General features: G+C 36.3%; 1 protein-coding gene and 1 long non-coding RNA gene across 2 annotated transcripts; one reads left to right on the forward strand and one right to left on the reverse strand.

The window, feature by feature from the left end:
• The first annotated feature begins 16 nt into the window (after nucleotides 1-16).
• On the forward strand, nucleotides 17-26,158 carry cfap61 (cilia and flagella associated protein 61). Its single transcript, XM_043219752.1, has 26 exons — nucleotides 17-111; nucleotides 342-491; nucleotides 1,074-1,224; nucleotides 1,313-1,389; nucleotides 1,731-1,798; nucleotides 1,899-2,016; nucleotides 2,819-2,951; nucleotides 4,492-4,701; nucleotides 4,803-4,853; nucleotides 4,970-5,091; nucleotides 5,633-5,672; nucleotides 6,116-6,255; nucleotides 6,910-7,036; nucleotides 7,115-7,192; nucleotides 7,275-7,481; nucleotides 8,523-8,651; nucleotides 12,158-12,285; nucleotides 15,729-15,821; nucleotides 16,734-16,902; nucleotides 17,681-17,855; nucleotides 19,597-19,889; nucleotides 20,593-20,920; nucleotides 21,761-21,840; nucleotides 21,961-22,169; nucleotides 23,824-23,920; nucleotides 24,360-26,158. Exons 2-26 carry the CDS (start codon nucleotides 349-351, stop codon nucleotides 24,555-24,557), a joined length of 3,564 nt encoding a protein of 1,187 aa, XP_043075687.1. The 5' UTR covers nucleotides 17-111; nucleotides 342-348; the 3' UTR covers nucleotides 24,558-26,158.
• LOC122324961 lies at nucleotides 16,761-19,753 on the reverse strand. Its single transcript, XR_006247242.1, has 3 exons — nucleotides 19,637-19,753; nucleotides 18,288-18,387; nucleotides 16,761-16,890 (listed from the first exon to the last, which is right to left on the reverse strand). It is a non-coding gene; the product is annotated as an uncharacterized LOC122324961 (long non-coding RNA).
• Nucleotides 26,159-26,278: the final 120 nt, after the last annotated feature.

Consider the following 26,278-nt stretch of genomic DNA (forward strand, 5'->3'; position numbering starts at 1 on the left):
TGTGGCAACCTTTGACTGCAGCTACGTCACGAAGCCCCGTCACCATGGTTACAGGACGCTCGCTAAAGGTTAGCGGTGAACGTTTACGTGAAATATACTTCTTTAAAACAGGTTTGAAGTTTTCTCACTGGAAAGGTCTTTTCATAGTTCTTTTATGCTGTGTATTCTTAAATTAATTCTTAGTGAAATTAATGCTTTGTTATTGATTTGTTTAGCAATTATATGTTTGAGTCTAAACATTTGACTGGTAGCATAGACATGAAAGAATAAAGGCAAATGTACAGTTATTACACAAGTTATGTCTGTATTCAAACATTTGTGTTTTTTCTTGATTGTGTCAGATTTAAAATGAGCACCATCACCTCATCCGCTGGTAAAGCTGAAAGTGTGACTGTGAGGAGAACTGAATGGTCAGATGCTGAAGAGATCAATAATCTGATCAGTCCTGCAGCTGTTGCTGTGTTTGGGAGAATCAATGTCATCAATCTTCTGTAAGTGTTAAGAGTTTTTATTATTATGCAAAAATAAAAATCAAATAAATCATGCACATTTTATAATTACATTTTAATTACTGTAATGCCAAAATAAACATTAACATTTAACTACACATTTTATTTTTAGTTAGATAAATATGACATTTTAAGTACCTTTTAATTTCTTGAATATAAAAGTCATTTATAAATTATAAAATATGTAAATTAAGCTTTTAATGTTTTTAATACAAAAAATATTATATATATATATATATATATATATATATATATATATATATATATATATATATGTGTGTGTGTGTGTGTGTGTGTGTGTGTGTGTGTGTGTGTGTGCTGTTGTTTAAAAATATGAAAATTCTCATGAACATAATGTCACAATGCATGTAAATTCTTGATATATTTTGGCTTTATTTTGATTTTGTAAGACTAACTATGCTATCAGGGGGAAATAATTTACTAAATGTTATAGCTTTTGAAAATGTAGCACCCTATAACAGCTTTTTTTCTGAGAGTGTACTTTACTTTTATTATAACGTAGTATAATCAGCAATAGGAATTTCTTTCTGTTTCTCATTGCAGTGAGAAAGCACATCTAGCCGTGACCTTGAGCACCACTGCAAATGAAGTTTTGGCCCATGCATCTTTCTCAGACCACCCCCTTGAAGAGTTGGTGGATCAGGCGTGCTGGAAGCATTTACTTCAGAATCACGTCAATGGCGAGAAATTCACTGTAGGCAAAGCAAACAAACCACAATGTCCATTAATATTTAACATATCCATTTTACAGCCCCCTGACAGACTGCTTGTCTTTCCTTCAGCCTATGAACACTCTTTTTCTGCGTTTATTTGTGACTCAGCCTGGCTTCTCCATAGGGGGCGCTAAAGAGATTATGAGGTAAAAGAGAACTCCTTTGTATTTTGCTTTTAATAATGTGAACATTTAAAGGTGATTCTCACAGAGGAAAAAATAATAGTTTTTTCCTTCAGTTTTGAGGAAATGTGACCTCTGCAGGTTTTGTGAGATTCACCTATAAGGATGAAGAATACACACAGTCTGCTCTTTGGTTTATATCTAATTTAATAAAACAAGATTTTTCTGTTGTTACTTGGTTAGGCTGGATATGAATCTTGGTTTAGGCAGCACAAATTGTATTGACTGTATAGCAATGACTCCTGTATCCATTCAATCAAATTTAACGATCTAAGATTTTTATTTCCTTCCGATGCAAATTCTAGAGCAGTTTTCAGCGCCGTTGTGGAGCTGGAATACATCTGCCTCCTGACTCCCCACAGAGGCTCACTAGGTAGGAAATAAATGAGTATAATATTACTTTGGACATTTTTGTGCGCTGAAATTGACATTAACATTGTTAAGAGATTTTTCTGTCATTCTCTGCATATCAGAGGCAGCACTGGAGAAGATCTTTGAACCCGTGATGCCTGTTAAGGAGGAGGTTCAGTATTCAGCCTATGTTTGTCATCGACACAATTACTGCCCTCGACTTCACATCCGCAGAGCCAGGTTTGTAAACCTCTCGCTTACTTATGGATGGATGAATCTCATGAAAACTGACAAGTGCATGGCTGAGGCATATTTCATTGTATTGTGACATTGATCATGAGAATTAAGCACATTTTCTGAATGTACAACTTGCAAAACATTACTGTAATGCAAAAATAACATAAAATGCATTATTATATTAATACACATATTAATTCGATTAATTTAACCATAATTATTTTAATATAGAAGTCATTTATTCAGATTCAGAATTGAAACAATTCAAATCTCAAAGCATTAAAGTAATTGAAATACTATACAAAATTATATAGTATTTATAAAAGTACTATAAAAATGATATAGTAAAATACTTATAAAAGTATTATGATATTATGCTATTATTAGTTATAGAACTAGACTGACTGTAATGTCTTTTTTTTATACTTGTCTTGCAATAATAATAATAAAGCTATTGAGAATCATCAATGACAACAATGAAAAAAAAAAATAAATCTATAAATATAACTGTAAATATGCTTAAAAAATATTTAAAGAAATTTAAAATAAAGAAATGTAATTTTCTATATGCAAAATATAATTTATAATTTGTTCCCCGTGTTTTGGATGAAATGTGGCACAACCACTGTGAAATGCACTTGTTCAGACGGTTGTGTAGTTTCATCTAGTGTAAAGCCGATCATAATCCATGTCTAGACTGTTTTTGTCCTGCTGTACACAATTTCTATCAATATACAGTTTATACAGGGCATTCGCAGCACAATGATGTATTAAAATCCTGGTGCAATAACTTTATATTCCCCAGAGTGGAAGATCACGATGACCTCATGCACGTATTTGCAGAGCAGATCACGCCACTGCTGGAGTCCCACGGGCCGTACTTCCTGTCTGAGCTCATCGAGGCTCAAGACGAGGAGAACCATGCAGTCGTCTGTGAAGTTAGTCAGGTTTTGTTTACAACTGACAGATCAAAAATCAATGTGTACAATAAAGCTTAGTAAATTTTGGGGCAGATAAAAATACGAATATTACACTGCCCTGCATCACATTTGAGAAATGTCTTCCTATACTTGTTTCTTGCAAATTTTAGGGGTGCTGATTTTAAAATTAGTGTATGCTTTGTCACAAAATATGACATATTTGCTTTTTTATTTAGTTAAAAAAAAAAAACCTATGCAATGGAAATTTTTAGCAGTATAAGAATGATCAAATGACCAAATATCGTGCCTTTTTGTGTAAATCAAAATTTTTTTAAATAACAAAAAGGAAAGAAACTTCAGAGTTTCAAAGCTTTTTTGTTTCTCAGATTTGTCTCTTGAGAGAAAGAGCCCAGTAACCTCTCAAGTTCACAGGCTCTTTATGCAAAGTGGGGCAGAAATTGTGTTAGTTTGTGTTTTCGCAGGAATGACAGGACGACAGATCGCCCCACTCTCTCCCCTGTGGCGCATGCTGACATGTGTTCATGCGACATATGGCAGATGAGAGCTCATGCCCTGCCAAGACATACTCACACTGAACATATTGTGTCCAGACATCTGTAGCGGTTTTGCCTTTTGTCTGAATGTCCCGTCCATTCAGCGGGACAACTGTACTACATTGCCCAGGAGGATTACAAAAAAAATACATTTCCAGAGAAAATTCATAAATTATTACAGAGGTGTTGTTTTTCTAGGTCTCTAACTCCGTTTTTATGAGATTTTTAAATTATATATGAGCGAATCTCATGAAATCTATCAAGAGCACATCCGCGTCATATTTCACCCCAAAATCAAACAGAAATAGGAATAAATTATATTAACCTGAAGAAAAAGAAGGCAATTTTTAGTACCATTACGATTTAGCATTTTTATATCTTCACTATTTTACACAAATGATGGTTGGACAGGCTTGCATCTCGAGGAAAAATCTGAAAAAGCCTTACAATCCGTAATTTGCTATTTTTTTTAATGCCAAGTTCAAAAATACCATTAAAACTTTTTATAAGAATTCAGATTCTTTTGTATCAAAAAACGTATGAGCCTTAATGCGCTTAAAGCAGCAAAAGCCAAAAGTTTAAATGACAAAACAAGTATTCAAAAAATTATCAATTTATTTAAAATTTGCAAAGTGGAAGAAGTGGAAATCAGGATTAGGCTTATACTAACATACATTTATACACGTGAAATGAAGAGAATTAAAGAAATGGTCACGATTGGCTCATGAATCATGTCTTTGTGACAGTTTTTCTGGTGATTAAGGGATAACAAAAGACTTCACTTAACTTTACAAATGGTTGTGGAATGCAAAAATGCTATGAAATGAGAACGTTTGATAAAAAGGGCACTATTTTTGTATTCATCTCTCCAAAATGAGTAATATATAAGTATTGGATTTCATTCAGCAAATATGATTCAGGGTTTTGTTACCATATGATTTAAATATCTCAATAAAAATGTGTTAAACTATTAATAAAGTGTTAGCGTGTGTGTACTTACACAGAGTGAAGGAGCTGTAGTTGGTTTTGTCAGTGTGAGCAGTCACATGGATTTGAAGCTATTCAATAAGTGGTTTGAACTTGAGGACTTTGAAGGATTGAGAAAGACAAATCCAGCTCATCAAGAAGAACCACCAGAGGAACCACAAACACCGGGGGAGGAAAACAACGTCACTGATGCCCAGCAATCCGATGAGGCCAAAGAACCTGTGAAAGTGAGCTTCAAAACACACATTCAGCATATTTAATTTTACTCATCAGGGACTTCAGGGCTAATTTATGCATTTTTATTAACTAATCCAAATGTCCTTTACAGGGACTGACAGCAGAACAGGAGAGTGGAGATGAGCCTACTAAAACATCTCAGGTCAGAGCTAAACATCATCTTTGAGATGTTTCTTCCTTCTTTTGCATTGTAATACCAGTTACTATATTTGCGAAACCTCCCAAATGTGATTTGCTTATTTTTGTTTCTCTAATTAGCCAGAGTGTATTAGGGCAGGCACCAAAGACACAGTGGGCTCAGTGGAGGTCTCTAAACCAGACGGGCCACCTAATGCATTCTGCATCCAGCTCTTCACTATGGAAAAGAAGTTTGAGACGAGGTAAGGACCTCTTGGACCAGTAGGTAATCATCTAGTAACCATCAGAACAGCCTGTTTAGTTCAAAGGACGTGAGACAGGGTGGATAATTATCATGAAAATCATTTTTGGTGCAAGAAACCATGTGTTTAGTCGAATAGTGGAATGAAAGCGTAAAATAGGGCTCCTCTGAAGTACGCAAGTAATCAAAACTTGCACTGGTTAAATTAATTTTGGGTAAAGGAAAACTGTCTGTGCTCATCTGGCCGAGCTCCAGTGGATTTCAGCGAGGAGCTGTTGTAAAAATCAGTCTGAGTGTTATTTGGCTCCTGCTGAGCTGGTCTGTGTGCCACCTTATTGGCCAGCTGTTGTGGAATATGGAGGCCTGTCGCTCCCCACAGAGCATGAACATGTAATTAATGAGTAGAATGCTTAAAGTGACAGCGAGACCAACTAGACCACACTCTCTGTTTGCTGCCCAACATGGCAGCCTTTTTCACTGCTCCTACAGGACAGCTGATGCCCATAAGCTTTCATTTTTGTTGTTGTCTTCTTTCCTCAAAGATCAGCAGATTTCCTGCCATACCTGTTTAAACTGTTCCTGGTAAGTACATCAATTGGCTCATTAAAGGAATCACCCAAAGTATGTTCATTATGATTATTATGATAAAGTTTTTTTTTCCTTTTAACAAAATGACAATTAAAATCCTAACAGTAGTCCTACGATGGCTTTGTGTGAGAAGCAAGCAAACATTATTATTATTATTATCATATTCTTATCGCATATCATATTTTTCAGAACTACATCTTACGATACATTAAAATAGAAAAAAATATTATAAATTGTAATGTATATGTTTTTACTGTACATTTTATCAAATAAATTCAGCCTTTACTAAGCATAAGAGAAAACATGAAAAAAAAATTGCCGCCACTAAATGTTTAAATGGGAAAGTAAATGGTGATTAGTCCAGCAGTCCAGCACTGGGTGTCCAGTTTTACAATGTAACATAACGAATCTAATACATGTGATAAACTGTTATGCAGGATCGGGATTTCTGTGTGATCTCTGTACCTAAACTGACACCAGAGTTCCCGCTGCTGCAGTCCTTCATCAGAGTCGCTCCTCGTGACACCAGCAGCAGCTCACAGGAACTCTACCTGTGTCACCGCTGGGGACTGGCCAGGTACTCACACTCTAACAAATCTCCAAACCAGTAGTTCCTTTAAAGATGAATTGTACAATCAAGCGTGATAAATCAAAATACAATTAAAGAACAACCATTATAGTATTTGTCAGCATACTGATAGTTTCCACGTGCCATCACCTCCCACAAAACAAAGCTTTTCTCCACTGACCACTAGTTATTTTTACACAGTTTGCATTAAGAAGTATTATAGTAAAATGCAGATTTTGTACAGGCAAGCCAGGATATAAATGCAATGTGCAAAGTTTCACGTTAAGTGGTTTCCCATAGAAAACCATTATAAGGAAAACACAACCATTAAGCGGATTGTGGATTTTAATATTACTGTTTTCAATATATTAAGGCACTCTAAGTTTTTCTATCACATTCTGTCGCACTGTTTAATGATTGAAATATTGCCTCAGGAATTAATATGGATTGCAAGTTGCCAAAATTAGAATTTTGTTCAAATACAAATAAAACCAGATACAAAACATGATCTAGTGAAGACAAATAAATTATTCTGTCTTCTAATATATTTGACTTGAGCTCTTTCGAGAAATCCAATTGATATTTAAAAGTGGTATATTTTTATATTATCAAATCTTCGACATTGGATTTATGCTTCAAACGAATAATTTGTTTGTCCATCAGGACGTTGGAGGTGCGAGTGGCGGTGTCCTCTGATATCCCAGCTGTCCAGAGTCTGAACGAGAGTCTCAGCCAGCAGGAGTCCATCAGTGAAGATCTGGATCTGTTCCTAAAGGCCCGAAAAGACCAGGTCTGTCACAAACCACTCTCTAAATCATCCCCGACAGAGCAGCGCTTGTGATGTCTGAACAACGTCTTTCCTTCTCAGGGTGGAACTGCTCTTCAGGCGTTCGTGGCGCAGGTCGAGGGGCGAGTTGTTGGTTTGATAATCATTAGAGATGAAGAGGTAAATTTTTTAATGATGTGTCATGGTGTGCCATTGCTGTTTTCTTACCATAAAACATTTCAAATGCATTTCGTGTCCCCAGGACATTGAGTTCATCAGAGCCAACTTCGACGTTGAGAGGTTCATGTATTTCAGCCATCACCAGCGAGAAGAACACGGTCGACTGTGTCACTTTGTCCTCAACCCCGTTTTCCTGCATCACACCAAATATATCTTTAGGGAGGTGATGCGCTTGGCACACAAGTCCTGCCTCTATTACCTCCTCCATCCATCCCAATATAACCAGACGGTGGGCAAAAGTTAATTTTTTATCCTGTTAAAAAAAAAAAAAAAAAAAAAAAAGCTACAGTATCCTGACTAAATGATTATCTTACTCTATATTTTTGTTTTGTGTTCCAATATGAATATCCAAACATTTTAAAAATAGAGAAAAAAAAACGAATATATTTTTTGAATGTAAGCATAAACTCTTGATTTAAGAATGTTTATATTACTGTTCAAAGTTTTGAAGTAATCAAGGTTTTTTATGTTTTTGAAATAAGTCTCTTATGCTCTTATGCTTTTTTAAATGCAAGGCTGCATTTAATTTAATAAAAATAGTAGAAACATTAAAAAAGTAATATTGTGAAACATTACAGGTAGTTTGGCACATCTTATTAATGGCTGCACAAAGTTAAACTTTGCCACCACATGAATAAATGACATTAAATAATTCCTTTTTTTATTGTAATAATATATATTAATAATATAAGTAATAATAATATGTTACTGATTTCAGAGGTTTTTTTAATCAAATAAATACAGAATTAGTGAGCGTGAGAGACTTCTTTGAAACTTAGATTTCATTAAAATCCATGACTATTCTTTTATTAATTGTGCTATTAGAATGGATTTATTTGCCAAATTTTTAGTGGACAGATGTTTACAGAATTTTACCTGTATTTTGCCAAAATAAAAGCTTGAGGACTTGAATGATTAAAAGTATAGAATTTACAATATAAATATTGTAACTTGTAGTGTAAAATCAAATTATTATAATTATTATGAAATGCCCCTTTTCCCATAAGGCATCTGTATTTTAAAACAATTATATATTTATTTTTACATTTTTAAAATTATAATGTAATAATAATAATAATAAGTCCTATATACGTTTAATATTTTATCTGTGACTATTAACCAACATCAAACAACAATTATCATGCAAATATTACCAGATTATTAACTTAACCTCTCAGGGGCTCTTCAAGCAAAAGGTTAACATCAGAAGTATTGTATTTCAGTTCAAGGCTTGACAAACATTTCTTCCTTCGTCCTACTTTGCTCTCAGAATGTCAGCCTTCGCTCTCTGACAGCGGTGTTGAACTTCATGGTCCCGGTGAGCCCGAGACGACAGATCATCTACCCGCTGGAGGAGCTGGCCATCAACGCACCATCCCTGCAGATCACCAAACAACAGGTCAGACCAAAACCACAACGCTATATATTCAAAACCACAGCAATAGTTGAGACTGTTTACATCATGAAATGTAAGTATGCGCATGCACGCTTTAGTAAACACACAGAGGAAGTTACGTGCCACAAGAGGGTGCTGTGCAGTAATTGAATGGATCACTAGTAATTTGTGACACACTTGCAGCTCTTCATCCCTAAACTGTCGATGGACAGCGTGACATCTTTGTTTCTCCCACTAGTGTTTATCAATAATTAACGCTGTAGCTGTCTGCATTATTCCATTCGTAATGCGTTGTGAAGCAGAATCGTTAGCCTTACGTGGTGCAGATCACAGGGCCGTTGTTGCCTGAGGTTATTGAACGTCTAGTTGTAAAGAAACAGATGGATGGATGGTGGCAGATGGCGGAGAATGTTTACGCTGGTTTCTAACAGGTAAAGCAGCAGCGTTCTTATCCAGCCATCATCAGAACAACCAACATCTGCTGTAGATGTGTGTGTGTGTGTTTACTCCCGAGTTAGATATCACACACACCTACTAGGAAGAGGGGGGATTTCACTTCACACAATGTTTCTTCATCAATACAATCGAAACGAGCTAAATTAATCATGAGGTGTTATGAAAGCACATTCTGCCCACATGACTTTCTTCAATAAACCCAACAGGGCTTATTATAGCTTGAAGGCGGTTACAAACCCTAAGTAGCCAGCATTTTAACATGCCTTGACAAAATAACTGGCACCTCTAGAAGGTATATTATTGAAGTCAAAGTCTAAAGTATACTTTACAGAAAAATCAATCGCATCACCGCTATGAAAAATCAATCCAACATTGCGAATTACATTCTTGAAATATTATTACTAGGAATTTATTATGTAATTAAAGACTTATATTTATCCAGTGGAAATATTTGTGAAACCCAGTATGTGTTTTTTATTTTATTCGGTTACCACATTGTTAGTGATGTATTAAATTGTTTTGTGTATTTCTGTACAGCAAACTTCAGGCACTGAAGACTGGAATAATTGCTGCTGAATATTCAGCTTTGCATCAAAACAATAAATTTTACAATATTTTTTAAATATAAAACAGTTATTCTACTTTGTAATAATAAATGTAATTTATATATTATACGTTTGAGAAATATATATAATTCTGACATGATACGCTGTAAAAAAATTAATAATATATAATTAAAAAAATTTTATGGTAAATTTCGGACAATCACAGCTGCCAGTTTGTAACAGGATGTTTTTACAGTGGATACATAACAGTTCTTTCACCACTTGAAATCCTGTGTAAAGTCTGGTTCCTGAAGTAAAATCAGTTAAAGCCACTGCCCATGTTAGGCAGCAGGGTGCTCATTAGGTTTTGGAACAGAGCTGCTGTGTCATATGCAGCTTTGTGGATGTGTGTGTGTGTGTGTGTGTAGTGCATTAGCAAGAAACACAAGCTGTCACCCTTCAGTCCACATTAGAAAGCTCCATTTGGTAACGCAGCAACGCCGGTGTCCAGGCAGCGCTGCAGATAAGAGCGCAATGACTGCACTAATCCTCCGTCCGGTTCAGATGAATTAATCAGAGTTAAAGCACCTGTCCAGTCTTCGTCAGTCGAGTGTTGTGTTACGAAGGGCATTATGTCCGGCAGAAGTCCTACATATTTGAGACAGACGCACATTTGCTGGCTTTACCTGACCAGAGAAAACAGGGTCAGCTCCTATTTGACATCACATCCCTGTCACATCATTTCAGGAGCAGACGAACAAAATCAAATTTTTTTTTTGATAATGGTTCACAAAAATACTGACCATTTTCAAACAGGTTTCCATCTTTTTGCAATCTTCACAGCAGCTATAGGGTAAAAGAGACACAAGAGAGGACAAACAATCAAAATGCAGCAGGCAAATGTGTACAATTTCTATATATATAATGTTTTTATTATTTTTTTTCCCCTAATTTTTTTCCCCTAATTTTTATGAAATGTTTTGAAATTTTTACTTTTAATTAGCAAAGACGCATTAAATGAATCAGAACAGCAAATACATTTTTACCATGAAAGATTTCAATTTAAATAAATGTTGTTCTTTTCACACATTTTTTTAATCAGCAAATCATATTAGAATGATTTCTGAAGGATCATGTGACACTGAAGACTGAATTAATGATGCTGAAAATATAGCTTTGAATATATTCAAATACAAAATAGTTATATGCAATTGTAATATTTGTAATATATACTTGATGAGCAGAGCCTTCTTTCAAAATCGAAACAAATTTAAAAAAAAACAAACAGAAAAAAAAGCTTACAAACGCCAAACTAAAAAAATAAAAAATGTTAATATGAAATTATACAGTTAATACATGTTTGGATTTTTTGTGCTTTTCTTTATATGACCTTCAAAGTTTTGAGGGTGCTAGAAAATAATGTGTGTGATTTTGTGCAAGATTTCTGTTGTGCATTTTCTGATTTGTCTCTTCAAGTGGCCCCACATGTCCAGAATTTAAACCTCCTTCAGTCCCTGCCATTGATTACAGCATTTAATGAATGACTTTGAAGAGCCAGTCATTGATGGTCATGTAATCAGCTACGTTTCCTTATATTACAGTGACAAATGGCATAGTTTCGGGCCTCTCCATTCCCAAAATCCACTGGGTCTCCATTCTTAAATCAGATAAGGTGCGCCACAGAACAAATCCTTCAAATTATTCATGCTCAAGGGCCAATTATAGAACCAGAAAGAGAATGACTGGAAGAACACGGCAGCTGTTCACCTTCAAATGATTTGCAGGCGACCAAACATGTCTTTCTCAGTAAATCTGCTTTTGATAATTGACCATTTCAATGCTTCATATTAGGTGCAGAGCCTATTAAGGTGTTCTGCAAGGTTTTTTTTTTTTTTTAATAAAGTACGTTTCCATTCCCTCTGTGGAACTATTTAACATTAGCACATTTCAGTATGTTAGGTGAGTTATAGTGCTCGCTAATGCAAATGCTTTTTTCCTGTTTTAGCCCAATAAGTGCTCAGTGAAACGTACAGTCGCTCCGGCTCTGATTAAACTATTGTCACGCAGGGAAACCCTTCCGTGTGTAGGACATCGCCAGTGCTTTTAGGAAAACTGCAATTACTGTTAGCTGAGCTTAGCTGTTAGCTGTTAACTCTCTGGTTAAAGCACAAACACAACACACGACCACTTCGTTGCATCGACAAGCAGAGGCTTATGAGACTAGCCTGTGTTCAGCAGTAAGGTCCGTATGAGCTGGTGCTTCACATGACCGCGGAAATGATGTTTTCCCCATTAAACTGTTATTTTGATGCTTATAAATTCATAAATGCACTTGTGATCAATTTAGTGCATCCTTCTTTAATGAAAGTATTCATTCCAAATACTGTTTGCTTGGATTAAATTGTATTCACTTGTACATACAGTATCTATGCGTTAGCATCAGCACTGGCCACTGAGAAACTCATTTTTATGGGTTAAATGACTCTTATTCTTATTTCTTCTTGTCAGGCTCCTTTTGCCCTGTACCACACTAACAGAAAACTCACCATGGAGCCGAAGGTCACAGTCAATGGCAGAATTGTGGTAGTGGGGGCATCTGACACCGGTTTAGCTTTTCTTGAAGCACTGACATTCTGGTAAGCATGCCATTTTTAGAGACACTACTTCAATCAGCACTGATAATTAAGCCCTAAATATCATTTATGATTTCTTTTTGAAGAAACAGCAAGATATTTGTATCTAAAACAGGGTTTTTTTTTGTCTGGGGGGTGGAGGGACATCATCTCAAGCGTGATTATAATTAGTGAGAGTGACCCTTAGGGATCTGAGCGAAACAATGATTGCATGAAATCTGAGCTCACGGCTTTATATAATAACACTCAGCCCAGCACACGCCAATTAATACCTGCATTCTGGATCTTTCTGCCTCAGGACAGAGATCTCTTTGTGTTTTAAGCCACTAAATTTGAAAAACAGATCCTTCAAAATATTTGATTGCCTTTATTAAAATATCAGTGATTCCCAAACAGGCATGGTTTCCAAAGACTACTTGGAAAACTTCAAATTAAAAATCGGGGCCACATTCTGGTGAGAAAAACCTTTATACTGTAGAAAATGCAGAGGATTTTGGCTAAAATTTCCTTTGTTAAAAATCACATCTAGATTTCTTTTACCAAAAAAAGGGACCATTAGGTCCTAAGATTTCCGAAAGAAGTCTCTCTTATGCTTAGCAAGTCCGCATTTGTTTAATCAAAAATAAATAAAATGTAAATGTAAAAAATGTAACCTATAAATAATTAATAATAAAAAAAAAAAAGAATTATCCTGTGATCAAAGGTGAACTTTCAGCATCGTTACTCTAGTCTTCACATGATCCTTCAGAAATGATTTGCTGATCAAGACTCACTTCCTAATATTATCAACACTGAAAACTGCTGTTTCATATATTTTCTCAAGATTCTTAAATATAAATTTCAAAAGAAAGAATATCAAAAATATAATAAAAATATAAATTGTATTGTCATTTTGATCAATTCAGTGCATCATTGCTAAATGAAAGTATTCATTTATTTCCTAAGGAAAACTTTTAAACAATAGCATACAAAATAAATATTGGGTAACTCTTTTATCAGATAATGACTTCCACACACTTTAGGTCTTTAGTCTCTCGAAGGGATGTCAGGGTTTGAATGCAGCTTCTCGCAAAGCATTTGACCAAACAAAGCTGCGATTTAAGGCCGTTCTTGTTTTCTGAAAGCTGATAACTGCCTGGCAACCAGGGGTCGCTCTGCGGTTGTGTGTGTGTGTGTGTGTGTTAACTCCTGCTGCTTTGGCAGGCACCGCGGGCACGCAGCTGTCTAGAGCTGGCAGTGTGTGGAGGTCACGCGCTGGCCCTTTAATTAGCCCTGCCACTGTTCTCTGGGCCGCAATTGGTGTTTGCTGTCGCTAATGACTTGACTAATGAGGCAGTTAGTGTCCACTAAACTTATGGCCGGTCAGCCCCTGTAGAGGCCGCCTGTCTAATGGAGAAGGTGGAGGCCATGGCCGACAGCGCTTATCTGTCAAGCCAAATCCATTGGCCCCCCTCACGCTTGCTCTCTTGTCCTTTATCACCCCTGAGGATGGGGTGAAACGCAGGACCATAGAGAACCGATAAAGATGCTTGGCCCCTGCTTGGCCCCTAAACTTAGCAGTCAGACACTGGCCACAATAGAGGCCTGTCAGCTGCTGATAAGGCCAGAACGCTGTGAGCTGGTGGTCAAGAACAGCCTGTGGAGAACACACACACACACAAGATTAACATTTCACACTGACACAGATTCTAGTTTTTTTTCTTAAAAATTTTTTCACGAATAATTCTGTACTTTGATTATTATGATAAATTCTTACTGAAACGATAAAAATATCCACTGCCATCTGGTAAATACATACAAATAATAGATGTCACATGGACACATGTTTTACTGATGTTTTTACTACGTTTCTGGATCTGGGATCATTTCAGTTGTGTTGCTGTCTATTGAGGGATAGATAGCTCTCAGATTTCATCAAAAGCGTCTTAATTTGTGTTCCACAGATGAACGAAGGTCTTTATGGGTTGAGGAGTAATTAATCACAGAATTTTCATTTTATTAGTAGTAATAATTTTATATGTTTGCATATTTGTTGAGACTTCTAATTTGTTTTAATGCTATTTTAGCTAAATAGTAACCATTAATTAAACAATAATGTAACTGATTTATTTTTTCATTTTTAATTAAAAGTGTATTGTTCACATTTTTAAACGTTAATATTATTTTTAGCAGTAAACATTAATTAAACAGTATATTGCTAAAATAAAATTGTTATTTTTAATTTAATTAACATCAACATTACTTCACCTAATTAATTACTGCATAAACAATTATGTTTTATTTTCATTTATTTTAATTATTTATTGTATTTATGCATGAACTTTAACTTTTAAATGTTTTTAAATATATTTTATTGTTATTAATTAAATTAATTATGAATATTAATTAAACATTACATTTATTTCATTAATGTTTAGGGTTAAAATAAAAAAATAAATAATAAATGTTACTTTTAATGTATTCAGACCTCTCCCAAATTGTTTTGGGGGATTTATTGGCTTGTTATAATTAAATATATATAAATTTTATACCATAATATTTAACAAATTTCATGGACTCTTCATTAAAAATAATTTGACTGTTCAAGAGCTGTTAAAAATGGCCTTCTTGCACTTTTGCGTATGAACATTGGTGCAAATTTAAAAATGCGCAGGAAGGGGTTAAATGAAAGCGGGCTGAAATAAAAGACAGATAGCTGAAGATGACAGTCACGGCTCTGTCTGTCTGCATCACTTAGAATGCTAGAACGCAGAGCTGGGGCCTTGTGTCCAGCGTCCTCTGTCTGATCAATCATGACGGTCCACAGGCCTCACACGCTCCTCTTTCAGCACACGCTAGCCTGATTTCCTCTACCGCCACAGATAGAGATCATGTCTTTCCAGCACATACAAAACAGGGCATTTACATGACAAGAGACCTTTTTACACTCCTGAGGGGACGGGGGGAGGGCGACGGGGGGAGACCACTACACACAGGAAACAAAACAAGAGGGGAAAAAAGACAAAACAAAAGGAAAGGCTTTTACTGTGATGGCTGGAGAAGAAAGCGCTTTAATGCAGGCCAGCGCCGCGCTGGAAATTAAGGGATTTCAGCATCTGTCCGACGAGTGTTTGCAGAATAACCTCACACACCCCACATGCTTTTGTTCAGCCATCTCTACTGTCCTTTCGTCATTCAATGGTATTCATTTCTAGACAGAAAAAAAGGAACAAAAAAATTGGACAAAAATAGCCTCATTATCTAAAATGGACAAGATCTGCCCTACACAGAGTCTGTTCTTCAGAAAAGCTTTTCCGTACCTGAAATCAATTCAGAGACGTGTTCGATCAACATTATGAACACCAGCCATTCTTTGTATAATGTCAAGATCCATAAACTTGATTGAAGAAAAAAGGCTCATTGGCATTATTTGACTCTGACTCGTCCACATTTCTCTTTTCCACCAGTCCTCATCTCAGATTCAACAATCTCACTCTCATCTCCACTCACGGCCTTCCAGATCGCAGCTCTGATGACAACATGAGATTTCTGGCTACAAGGTGAGAGATGCATTACAAACGAGAGGCATTCAGACTCCAATGCGGCATATTTCCACTCCACGAAAGAGGGGAAGACCGCTTTATTTCTATTCTGTCATACAGATGTGAAGTGCTGAAGCGCTGAAGCCGTCCTGATCTCTCAGTAGAGTTCAGACCCCAAGGCCTGAAAATCCAAAAATTCCATCCATTATAAACATTATTAATCATTTCTCAGGAGTCAAGTTTACTAGCAAATGAAAAAAAAATGCACTGATTTTTTTTTTTTGTGTGTGTGTCAAAATGGCAACGTTATGCTTTTATCTCATTCACACTTCTGTCAAATTCAAATGATCAAAATGCTGAAAGGTTGAAAAAAAATATGACTGTAAATGAGAATTGAGAGTTGCTTTTATTTAGAGTAAACATGACTTTCTAATGTATTATTTTTCAGTTGTAATAATTTTATATTACATTAAATATTTCACACTGATTATTTGTTACTTCGTTTACATGACAAATATGTATAAAAAAAAATATAAAACATGGGGGGAAATAACAGATTTCTTGTTTAAAACATTAACCCCCGGTTCCACAAACAATGGATGTTTGAGTTGTCTCAACTGAAAATATCTTGCTGTAATATATCTTAAAATATGTCAGGGTCATTGTTCTGTGTCAAGATGCACACCTGTAATGTTTTCCTTTTTTAGGCATTTTTGTAAAATTGTTTAAATTTCTTAATTTAACTAAGGCCTAGTACTGGCTTAAGCTTAGCCCTGTTTGTGAAACTGTGCCTAACTCATTTAGTTTATTTGAGAAAATTTGATCAAAAATTACATTTATGCTTAAAAGCAAGAAAAAATTTTCTTTTCATATATTTATATTTTCTTTTCATAGTTGTGTGACACTAATGCCGGATCTGTTCCTCCACAGCCACTGCTACAGCGATCAGGATGGAGCCCGGCTCTCTCTGCGCTCCTGGATCAGCGTGGTGAAGGGTAAGATGAAGGCCATTGACCGCGAGGCCAAACACGTGGAGCTGATGGAGGACGGTAAAGTGAAGTATGACTATCTGATCCTCTGCACCGGCCTGCAGTATCAGGTCAGAGACACACAAACACAACCAAGATGTCACTGTGAATTATGAGACGTGTATCCTGTGCCAGAGTAGATCAGTATTTGCAAATTAATGCAATGCTAATATGGTTTTCATGTAGAGCACAATAATTAGTACATAAGAATTCAGCTTGTGTGGATTCTGCTGTATTTGGCAGAAGACATTTGAATAATTTATACGTTATGTATGATATTTATGTTTATAAACACACACACACACATTTACATTTTGAATACAAATTGAATTTTCTATTCAAAAAATCTTGAAAAAAATAATACCTTCCATTACGTCCATTTTTACACTTAATAATAATAATAAAAAGCAAATAATAATAACAATGGTGTGGTGTGCGTTTATATCAAGGGTTAACTGAAACTAAAATAACACAAAGTAACCTTTTTTGTAAATAAAAGTAAAATAAACACGTACTAAAATAAAATATTAAAAACTTTATTTCTTACTACTTAATTTTTTTGTACAAAAAGCTAAATTTAAATAAGGAACACAAAATCACAAAAACTTTACTTAAAATTCAAATGAAAGCCTAAAATACAAATACTTTTTTTTTTAAATATTACTACTTAAATAACACAGATAAATATACACGCACACGCATACATTTTCCAGCTTCTACAAAGTATCTGCAATTTGTGATTTGTTATATAAAAATTCTATTAAACAGTTTGGTTGGAGAATATACCTAAAATTATTAGTGTTGTGAAATGAGGAATGTACTTTTTTTTGTATTTGAACTACACTTCAGATGCCCAGTCTCACCAGTGCAGATGTATTAACCCAAAAAACCAACAGCCTGAACCCAAAACAGCCCAGAGACGGACACGTACGGCCCGGCCCGTCCAACCTCTTTACCCTAAACGACCAGCACGATTGCTCTCACGTCCATCAGTGGCTCACGGACAACTTTGTGAAACTGACAGGTGTGTTTATTGCAAATTTACAAAGATTTTATTAGTCTCTGGCTGCCCTCTCTCCTGCATAATCTCATTTACCAAGCCACTGTTATTCTAAAGCCGTGTCCAACTGTCAGAGCATAACAAGTAGCTAATTAGCGTGAGTGAAATCTCATCTCCTTCCATCCATTTACAAGGGAATATTAATATTAGCAGGGTGAGCTAAGAATTAATCTGCACAGGCAGAGATGAGCCACCGCTATCTGTCTGATTAAGCCTATTATATTTACTAATTACAGCCTCCTTTAATAATCCGGGAAGTAGCGCAATTATCAATGAATGCTAATTATACCGTCTGCATATGAAAGATATCAATTTAGTGGCATGAGAATTTGTATTTGGGTCAACCAGAGAGGCATCGCTGGGTCTGGCTCCGAATAAGTTGTCAACACAAATTACCTGATAATAGTTTTGGCAGAAATCCTGTTGCGGTTGAAAACATCCATGTCGTGCGGCGCTGGCTGTGCTTCAGCACCATGGACAGGGCTTTGAGCGAGACCTTTTCTGAGCAAAGACAGATGATATGTAAATGAATGCTGTTTAACATAAACCACAGTAAATATGGCATTGAAGAGAGGAGCTACGGGACTGAATGCATGAGATGTATAGAAGACAAAGCCACATTCATAAAATAGATAGTTCTGGCTCTCTAATCTCATTGGATGAGTCATGTTCAAAGACTATTTTTACACACAGTTAATACTAACAAAAGGAATATTTTTATACAGCAAGATGCATTAAATCACTAAAAAAATGACAGTAAATCTACTAAATCATTTGTGGCAAGACCCAGATTTTTGTTTTTAAATATAAAGCAGCACAACTGTGAGCAGCAAATCAGCATACTAGAATGATTTCTAAAGGATCATGTGACACTGAAGCTGGGGGTAAAATTCAGAAGAATAGACTGCATCTTAAAATATATGTATTTATCTAATAAAAATATATATTGAAATAATAATGCTAATTAAAATCAATTGGAATAAAATTTATAACGTTCCAATGTTCTTTCAATTATTATAAAAGTGAGTTTCTAAATTATATTCTGTAAAAATTAACCCTACAATGTTTTATTCTGATATATAAATCAAGGTTTATTATAAACACAGCAAAAGTAATGCTCATCTGTGCAATGATTTTTCAAACCATCTGCCATTACACAGAATCACGCATGTGAGCCTTTTATATTCAGCATGTCATTCTGTTCGTTTTGTGAGCACCGTCTGATTAGTTTTCATCCTTGAGGACTCTAATGTTAACATCAAAGACCTTCCTTCACAAAAGATCTCAATTAAATCAATCCAGCACTGATGGTGTGAGAGCGTTTCTGACACTGTTTGGGTGCAGCGGTGAAAGGACATCACTTCCTTCATCTTCTCTTCCTTATTCCTTTCTTTCCCCTCAAATAACCTAATGGGACCTTCTCCGGGTTGCTAAGTGACCCTTCTCTGTTTCACAGCCACTGATATTATCTCCCCAAATAGCCGTAATAAATTGCTTCCCTTCCCCCTTGTGGAGGCTAAATGGCCTTAAGTTTATTTTACAGTTAAGTAAACCAGCTTTTTATTGCAGGGAACATAACTTGATGAATTCTCTTTGGTATGGATGTAATACAGTGCGGCGTTTTTCACAACATGTTGTACATTTCAAATGAAGCCACTCTTTTAAATACGTACGAAACACCAAATGATGTCTGACTGGTTGGCAGGTGATGCTGTGCTTTATGGAAACACCATAGACGTGTTCACCTGCACGGAGACGCTCATGTGTCTCGGTGTCAGCGGCCGCCGGATTCATGTGGTCCATCCTCCCGAAGACAACACAACTTCCTGTTTCCCCAATGGTTCAGTGGAGCAGGCAGTGAAACAGGCTCTAGAAAGAGAGGAGGTTCACGTGCATCACGACTGCCTGCTGACTCAGATCAATGACGGACGACACACAGATCCCGTGACTTCAGTGACCTTCACCAGCGATGCTCAGACTCTTCGATTGGAGTGTGCGGTGAGTGAAACCTCTAGAAAACATTCTGAAACATAAGTACACAAATTTAGAGGAGCCATATTATACATTTTGTATTAGTATTTATTTTTACATAATGTTTTCTGCCAAAAAACACATTTCCATTCAAAGCTTTGAGGTCTGTAAAAAGTCTCTTCTGCTCACCAAGGCTGCATTTATTTGGGCATAAATACAGTAAAAACAGTAAAATTTTGATGATTTAAAATAAGCATTTCCCATCTGAATATATTTTAACATGTCATTTATTTCTGTGATCAAAGTAGAATTTTCAGCATCATTATGATTCTTTAGAAATCATTCTGATATGCTGATTTGCTTAAGAAACATTTATGATCACCATCGATGTTGAAAAAATGTAGAGGTAGTCTACATATTTCAGATTTAAGACTAAATCGTTTTTTTATTTAACATTATCTTTATCTTGTTGCTGTTCCATTAAACCATTATTTAGTTAAAATGACATTTTGAGTTACATTTTGAGTTACAATTTCAAAGTATTTTCTTTCATAAGAGCAAGGGAATTTGGCGCTTCTTAATATGGGTTTTTTTAACAAGCGTCCATCAGCTCTTCTTTTAATGTCTGTGGGATTTTTAGTCCATCATGATTTTGGAAAACACCTGCAATCTTGGTCCATTTTAAAACGTCTAACTCAGATGCTCACTAACTTGCATTTGATTTTCATAGGTTTTCTTCAGCTTCTCTCATAAAACCGTTGACTACGATGCCTTCAAGGCCATCAATGATGCCTGTCTTGTGTTCGATGGGCGTTTGGTCACAGATACCAGCTTCCACACCAACGACCCCTCCATATACGCCGCAGGCCCCATGACCAAATACTCCCGTCGTTACCATGCCGACCAGTGGAGCGACTCCTGCTTTAATTGTAAGGAGGTGGGGCAGAGTTTGGCATCTGTTGTCCTGCCCTTATGTGACCCGACCCTGGAGGGTCCCGCCTGCCCACCGTCTGACCACGACCACCTCATTCCAGTGTATAATCAAGCCAAGATCCAAGGTCATCATTTCTCTGGGAATTTCTTAAGCAGTACTTAAAACAAACCAGTCACTTCAGTATGGGCTCTTTTAAACAACATCCTATTAACTGCCTAGAACACCCTAGCAACAAGAATATTCACTTAAAGCACCTTAGCAACAGGCTTAGAACATCCTAGCAACCCCTGAGCAACCAGAACGCTCTAGAAAAATGCTCTACAATCCACTCAGAGCACCTTAGCAACTGCCTAGAACACCTAAGCAACACCTAGCTATAAGAACACTTCAGAAAATACACTCAAAAACCTTAGCAACTGCCTAAAACACCCTAGCAACTGAAATACTCTGTAAAAAGTTCTAAAAATCCACTTTACTAGAAGATCTCGTAGCAACCAAAGTAACTCAAAACTACCTAGCAATGACACTACTCTTTTTGTAGTGCTTACATTTTTACACAAGTTTCGCCTAGTTCATTTGCATCTCTTACAAGACTTAGTCAAGTGCTCAGTATGCATTTATTAGAGGACCCAGTGATCATTTTTACTACAATTTTAATACTTTTCTCCCATTTTATAGCCGTGCAGTAGTTTAAATTGTTTAACATGTGTTGCATCACCCAGTTTTTCGCCCTCATCTAATTCTGACTGACACCAAACTATTGACAGTTAATTTGCATAATCTAATCACGGGGCTAAGTGATTAAAGCAGAATGGACCATCTGTTACACAGAAACACAGCATCTGATATGAGATAAACAGCCTTATAATTATATTTGTGGTGTCCGAGTGAAAATACTACTAATTGTGTGTTTGTAACAACAAGAGTTAGGAGGAATCATTTATTACAAATCTCACATCCATAGGGGGAAGATTACCAGGTGGCTACAATTACCTCCATGTCACAAAACCCACTGCCATTGGCCAGAAAGCAGCGGCTCAGAAGGTATGGTCTAAATAAAGATGAGTTTACATTCAATCACTGTACAGTCCTAGATTACTTTAACCAAGAGTTTAAGAGTTGTATTATGAGCTGAAAAGACAAATTTTTATTATTCACATGCAGCAGGGTTGTGACATCGTGACCGGCCGAACTGAAACAGGGAACTACTTCCATCTGCATCTCAGCCCACATGACGTGGTGGAGAGCATCACGTGCCTCTCTAAAAACACACTTCCCGTCTCAGACCTCCTGTGTCTCTACAGGAAACACCAGCTGCTGCTGAATCATCTCTGCTCACGCTACCACGAGGGTTTGGTCCATGACATGTACAGGTTCAACCGCGTTACATCAATCTTAGTGTCAGAAATTCATTTTACTGACGATGCATCCGCCCTCAAATCAGGCCTGATTCTAATTTACAAGATACAGATTTCAGCTTCAAAATTGGAATTTCAAATCTACAAATTAGGAAGGTACTCACAAGGTGTCTCACAAAAGTAAAATTTCACCCTAAAAGTATAAGAAAAAAATAGTCCCACTTTATATCAGATTGCCTTAACAAATGTGGACATGAATGTTTTTTATTTTGCACAAAAAAACATATGTAATTACATCTGTAATCATTTCTGTAATTACATTCATAATTGCACTGTTGACCCCTAAACTCACACTTAAACCTACCCATATACTAAACCTGTCCCAGTAGCAGCAGAAGTGTTTTTCAGTACAATATAAACATATTCCATATGTACTTATATTTTGAAGCAAGTGCATAGTAGTTAAGGCCACTTAATATACAGGGTGGCCAAAAAAACCTTAAAAAGAAAAAAAGAAATTGACAATTTCATAAAATTTTTATTTAAATTTTGGTTTTACGATTTTAAGTTAAATTTACAGTTAAATACCGTATTTTTTTTTTAAACTGATATAACATTAATATAACAATGTTGTACCACCAAATGCAGGAGGTGATGAGAAAGTCACATGATTACCCAATGCCCATCACATGTGCATTAAACTGACATATGCAATAAACATTAATTTATCAACATTAGATGTAATATACAACCCTGATAAACATAACTGATAAGAAAAAAAACTAAGAAACATAATGAAAGAAAAAACATCAAATTCAAACAACATTTTAATTGCAATGCAGGGAATACTGGGAACATCAATTTACGGAATTTACCGTTAACCATTTAACAGATTTTTACTGTAGCATTTTCAGTTTTTTTCTGTTAAAATCACATTCATTTTTCACAGGGTACACTGTAGCCCGCTGTGATTGTTTGATTCAATACCTGAACACCAAATCAAACAACTAATGCTCTTGAATTAGGCAGTGGATTAATTATGACACTCCAAACCGTAATCATATCTGTCTTCATCTGGTCACACTTTATATGATGATCTATTTCCGACGGAGTGACCTCTGCTCTTAAATTTTAACACCACTGACCCTCCACCCTCAGAGCCATTGTCCCGCATTACTAATCTGTTTATGCAGGTGTGCAATCCCCTTCCCACAGCACCACCACACAATAGTTAAGCCACCCAGCAGCGCTGATCACACTTATTAAAATGGGATTCTTTACTGCTCTTTTGTCACGACTCTGAATGTGGCCGGTGCTCAATGTCATTACAGAAACAGTTGACCATCAAGACCTGTGAATATAATCGATCAACCGCGCTTCTGTATGGAGCATATTAGATGAACATGCTAAGTGGAGTGTGTGTGTGTGTGTGTGTGTGTCTGCTATTATTTACTCACCCTCACGTCGTTTCACACCTGTGTGTTGTTGTGTTTTTCATGGAATGCAAAAGAAACAGTTCTGATGAATCTTTATGCCAACCATCACAGTTCATAGTGACCACATCTGTCAAGCTCTAAGAAAAAAGCCACAAAACATTGTGCGTCAAACAAGTAGTACATATAACTTTTTTTTAAAATCCAAATGTGATTTTTCAATTTCCCTTTTCCAGTTATTTTAGAGAGAATTGGTGTTTGGCTCTTTATCACGATCGCTTTGCTGACTTTGAACAGGAAGTCCGTCAAATCATGGACTCGACCAAACTAGAGGTCAGTTTCCTTTACATCTACATCTCTGTCAGAAGCATTTGTTCTGTAATACGTCTTTCCAGAGATCCTGTGATTTCAGATTAACGCTTTAATGCAATTATAAAACATTCTGAATCTGTTTGTCACGCACCAGTCATTTTAATGCAATGAAAAACAAATTTGTTGTTCAGCTTCAATAAGCAAACCATCTTGTCCATTAAATGAAATTTTGGATACTGTATGTGAAAATAAATAATAAAACTGCAGCAAAATGCACACTGAAAAACACTAACTAAATAAATAAATAAAAAACTGATGTCATGTAAAATAAATGGGTTTGTTTAAAAAAACAATAAAAACTACACAGCTTCCACTAAGACATAATAAAATCAAGCATAGTAAGAATACAATAAGATTTTAATATTAAAATACAAAAAACAAGACTTTTGTGTCTTCCCAGGGCGAGAATGGTTCAGTGTCGATTCAAGAGGCCCTTCAGAAGATAGTGGACGATAAAGCAGAGTCCGATCAGTCGATGAGTCTCAGCGAGGTATTTCAGAAAAGCGAGGCTTATTCTGCTCTGAGGAAGAGTGTTCTGGATTATCTGAAGTACAACAGATACCATCTGACTATGTACGCCCGGCCGGGATTGCTGTAATCAATATCTATTTAGTATTTACAAGTATTTATTCAGTACTTTATCTTTGGTTTCTTTATTTCCTGCATTCACTGCACCATATGTTTGGGGGGGGGACACATTGTGGGGGGTTGGAGCTCAAAGAACTTTAGCAAATAAATAAAGATTCTTGTTTTTGTCAAATGCAAACGTTTTGTGTCTAACCGGGTGACTATTCATTAAAATATCTGACTCTGCTCTTTTGAAATCTCGAACGTATCTGCTGTCCAGTATTATATTATGCGGCGGCTCCTCAGTGCGGCGGGGCAGATAAGAGCGGCAGAATGAGGGGAATCTGAGCGGTTGTAGAGACGGAGCGCAGCAGCTGTATGATAATGAATGTGGGGCAGAAAAATCACAGACGCATGATCCAACAGTTCCACGTCACATAGCTCGTGTCTTTTACTATGTTTACCTCTGGTGAGCAGTAATGTGAGCAGAGCAGATATTAAAAACATGAAATAAACATGCATATGAGATTTCAGATGCAACAAATGTGTTTGTTGAAGTTAGGCAAGTAAACCACCTTGCCTCTTAAACTCAAAGTCGAATGTCGACATACAATAAAAACTAAAATTTAACAAATATAGGTTCCACCAAAATGCACATTGATCATAATCACAAAATAAGTAAAATGAAAAAAAAAAAAAAAATGGTTCTTCTGAAATTCTCAACAATGATAAAATAACACTATAAAATGCAGTAACACACAAAACAAATAGAAATGTGCAATGCAATATAAAACTACATATCAAATGCAATAAAATAAAATGAAATACAAAAGAAGATATCTTTGGAAAGTCAAATCTTGCACATTAGGCTAATATGTATGTAGAAATGTTATTCCTCCAAATAGCACATTAAAGTTTAATAAACTAAAAGCTTATTCCAGATGCAACAAATGTTTGTTCAAATGTGTGTTTGTTCAAATGATGCATGTAGCCTATCTGCTCCCCAAAAACGCGTCGTGTGTTAATAAAAAAATGCATGCGTTCACAAAAATGCTCGTGAAGAGTCAAAATCACGTGCAAGAAATGCGCTCGTCTGCAAATAAAACGCCGTTTTTGCTACGCTCTCCGAACGATTCGAGGAAGATTGCGAGAAATTCCGCTATGACGAGACCGTTGCATTGGAATGACATCATCACACACGAGCACAATGCTGCTGCCGATGGCACGGGCGAGTTTGCAGACAGGAACGAGTCCGTTTGAACAGAAGGATGGTGTGCGTCTGTCCCTGCCGCTCGCGCAAGCGTGTCTTTTGTGATGCAAACGAGAGGAGCCTCTTTTATGAATTATGTATGCGCGCAATGAGTGATTAATACGTCCCGCATTCAACTGTCGCACATGTCCTGAGCCCGAGGGCGTCTGATTTATACATTTAATTAGTCGCGAGACAAATTACGCATGCAACTTGCGAGCCTTTTTGCAGCACGAACCGATTTAGGGACATTTGGGTTAAAACTGCGCCGCTCTGCGCGCTTGAAAATTAAAAACGGAACTTCTTTGTTGCCATTTCCCCCCTTTTAATTTGAAATTCTGATGCTCTAAGAGTGAAGAAGCCCCTAAAGGGTGCTGACAAAGGCAGGGCACGTGTGCATTGACGGGAAGCATCAAAGCGTGAAAAGAGGAGGAACCAGCGTGTGCCTAAAGCATCCTAATATAATAAACCTCAGGTACATCTGCCCGAGCAATCTGCGGACC

Source organism: Puntigrus tetrazona, chromosome 20 (assembly GCF_018831695.1).
Source record: "Puntigrus tetrazona isolate hp1 chromosome 20, ASM1883169v1, whole genome shotgun sequence".
NCBI classification, from domain to species: domain Eukaryota; kingdom Metazoa; phylum Chordata; class Actinopteri; order Cypriniformes; family Cyprinidae; genus Puntigrus; species Puntigrus tetrazona.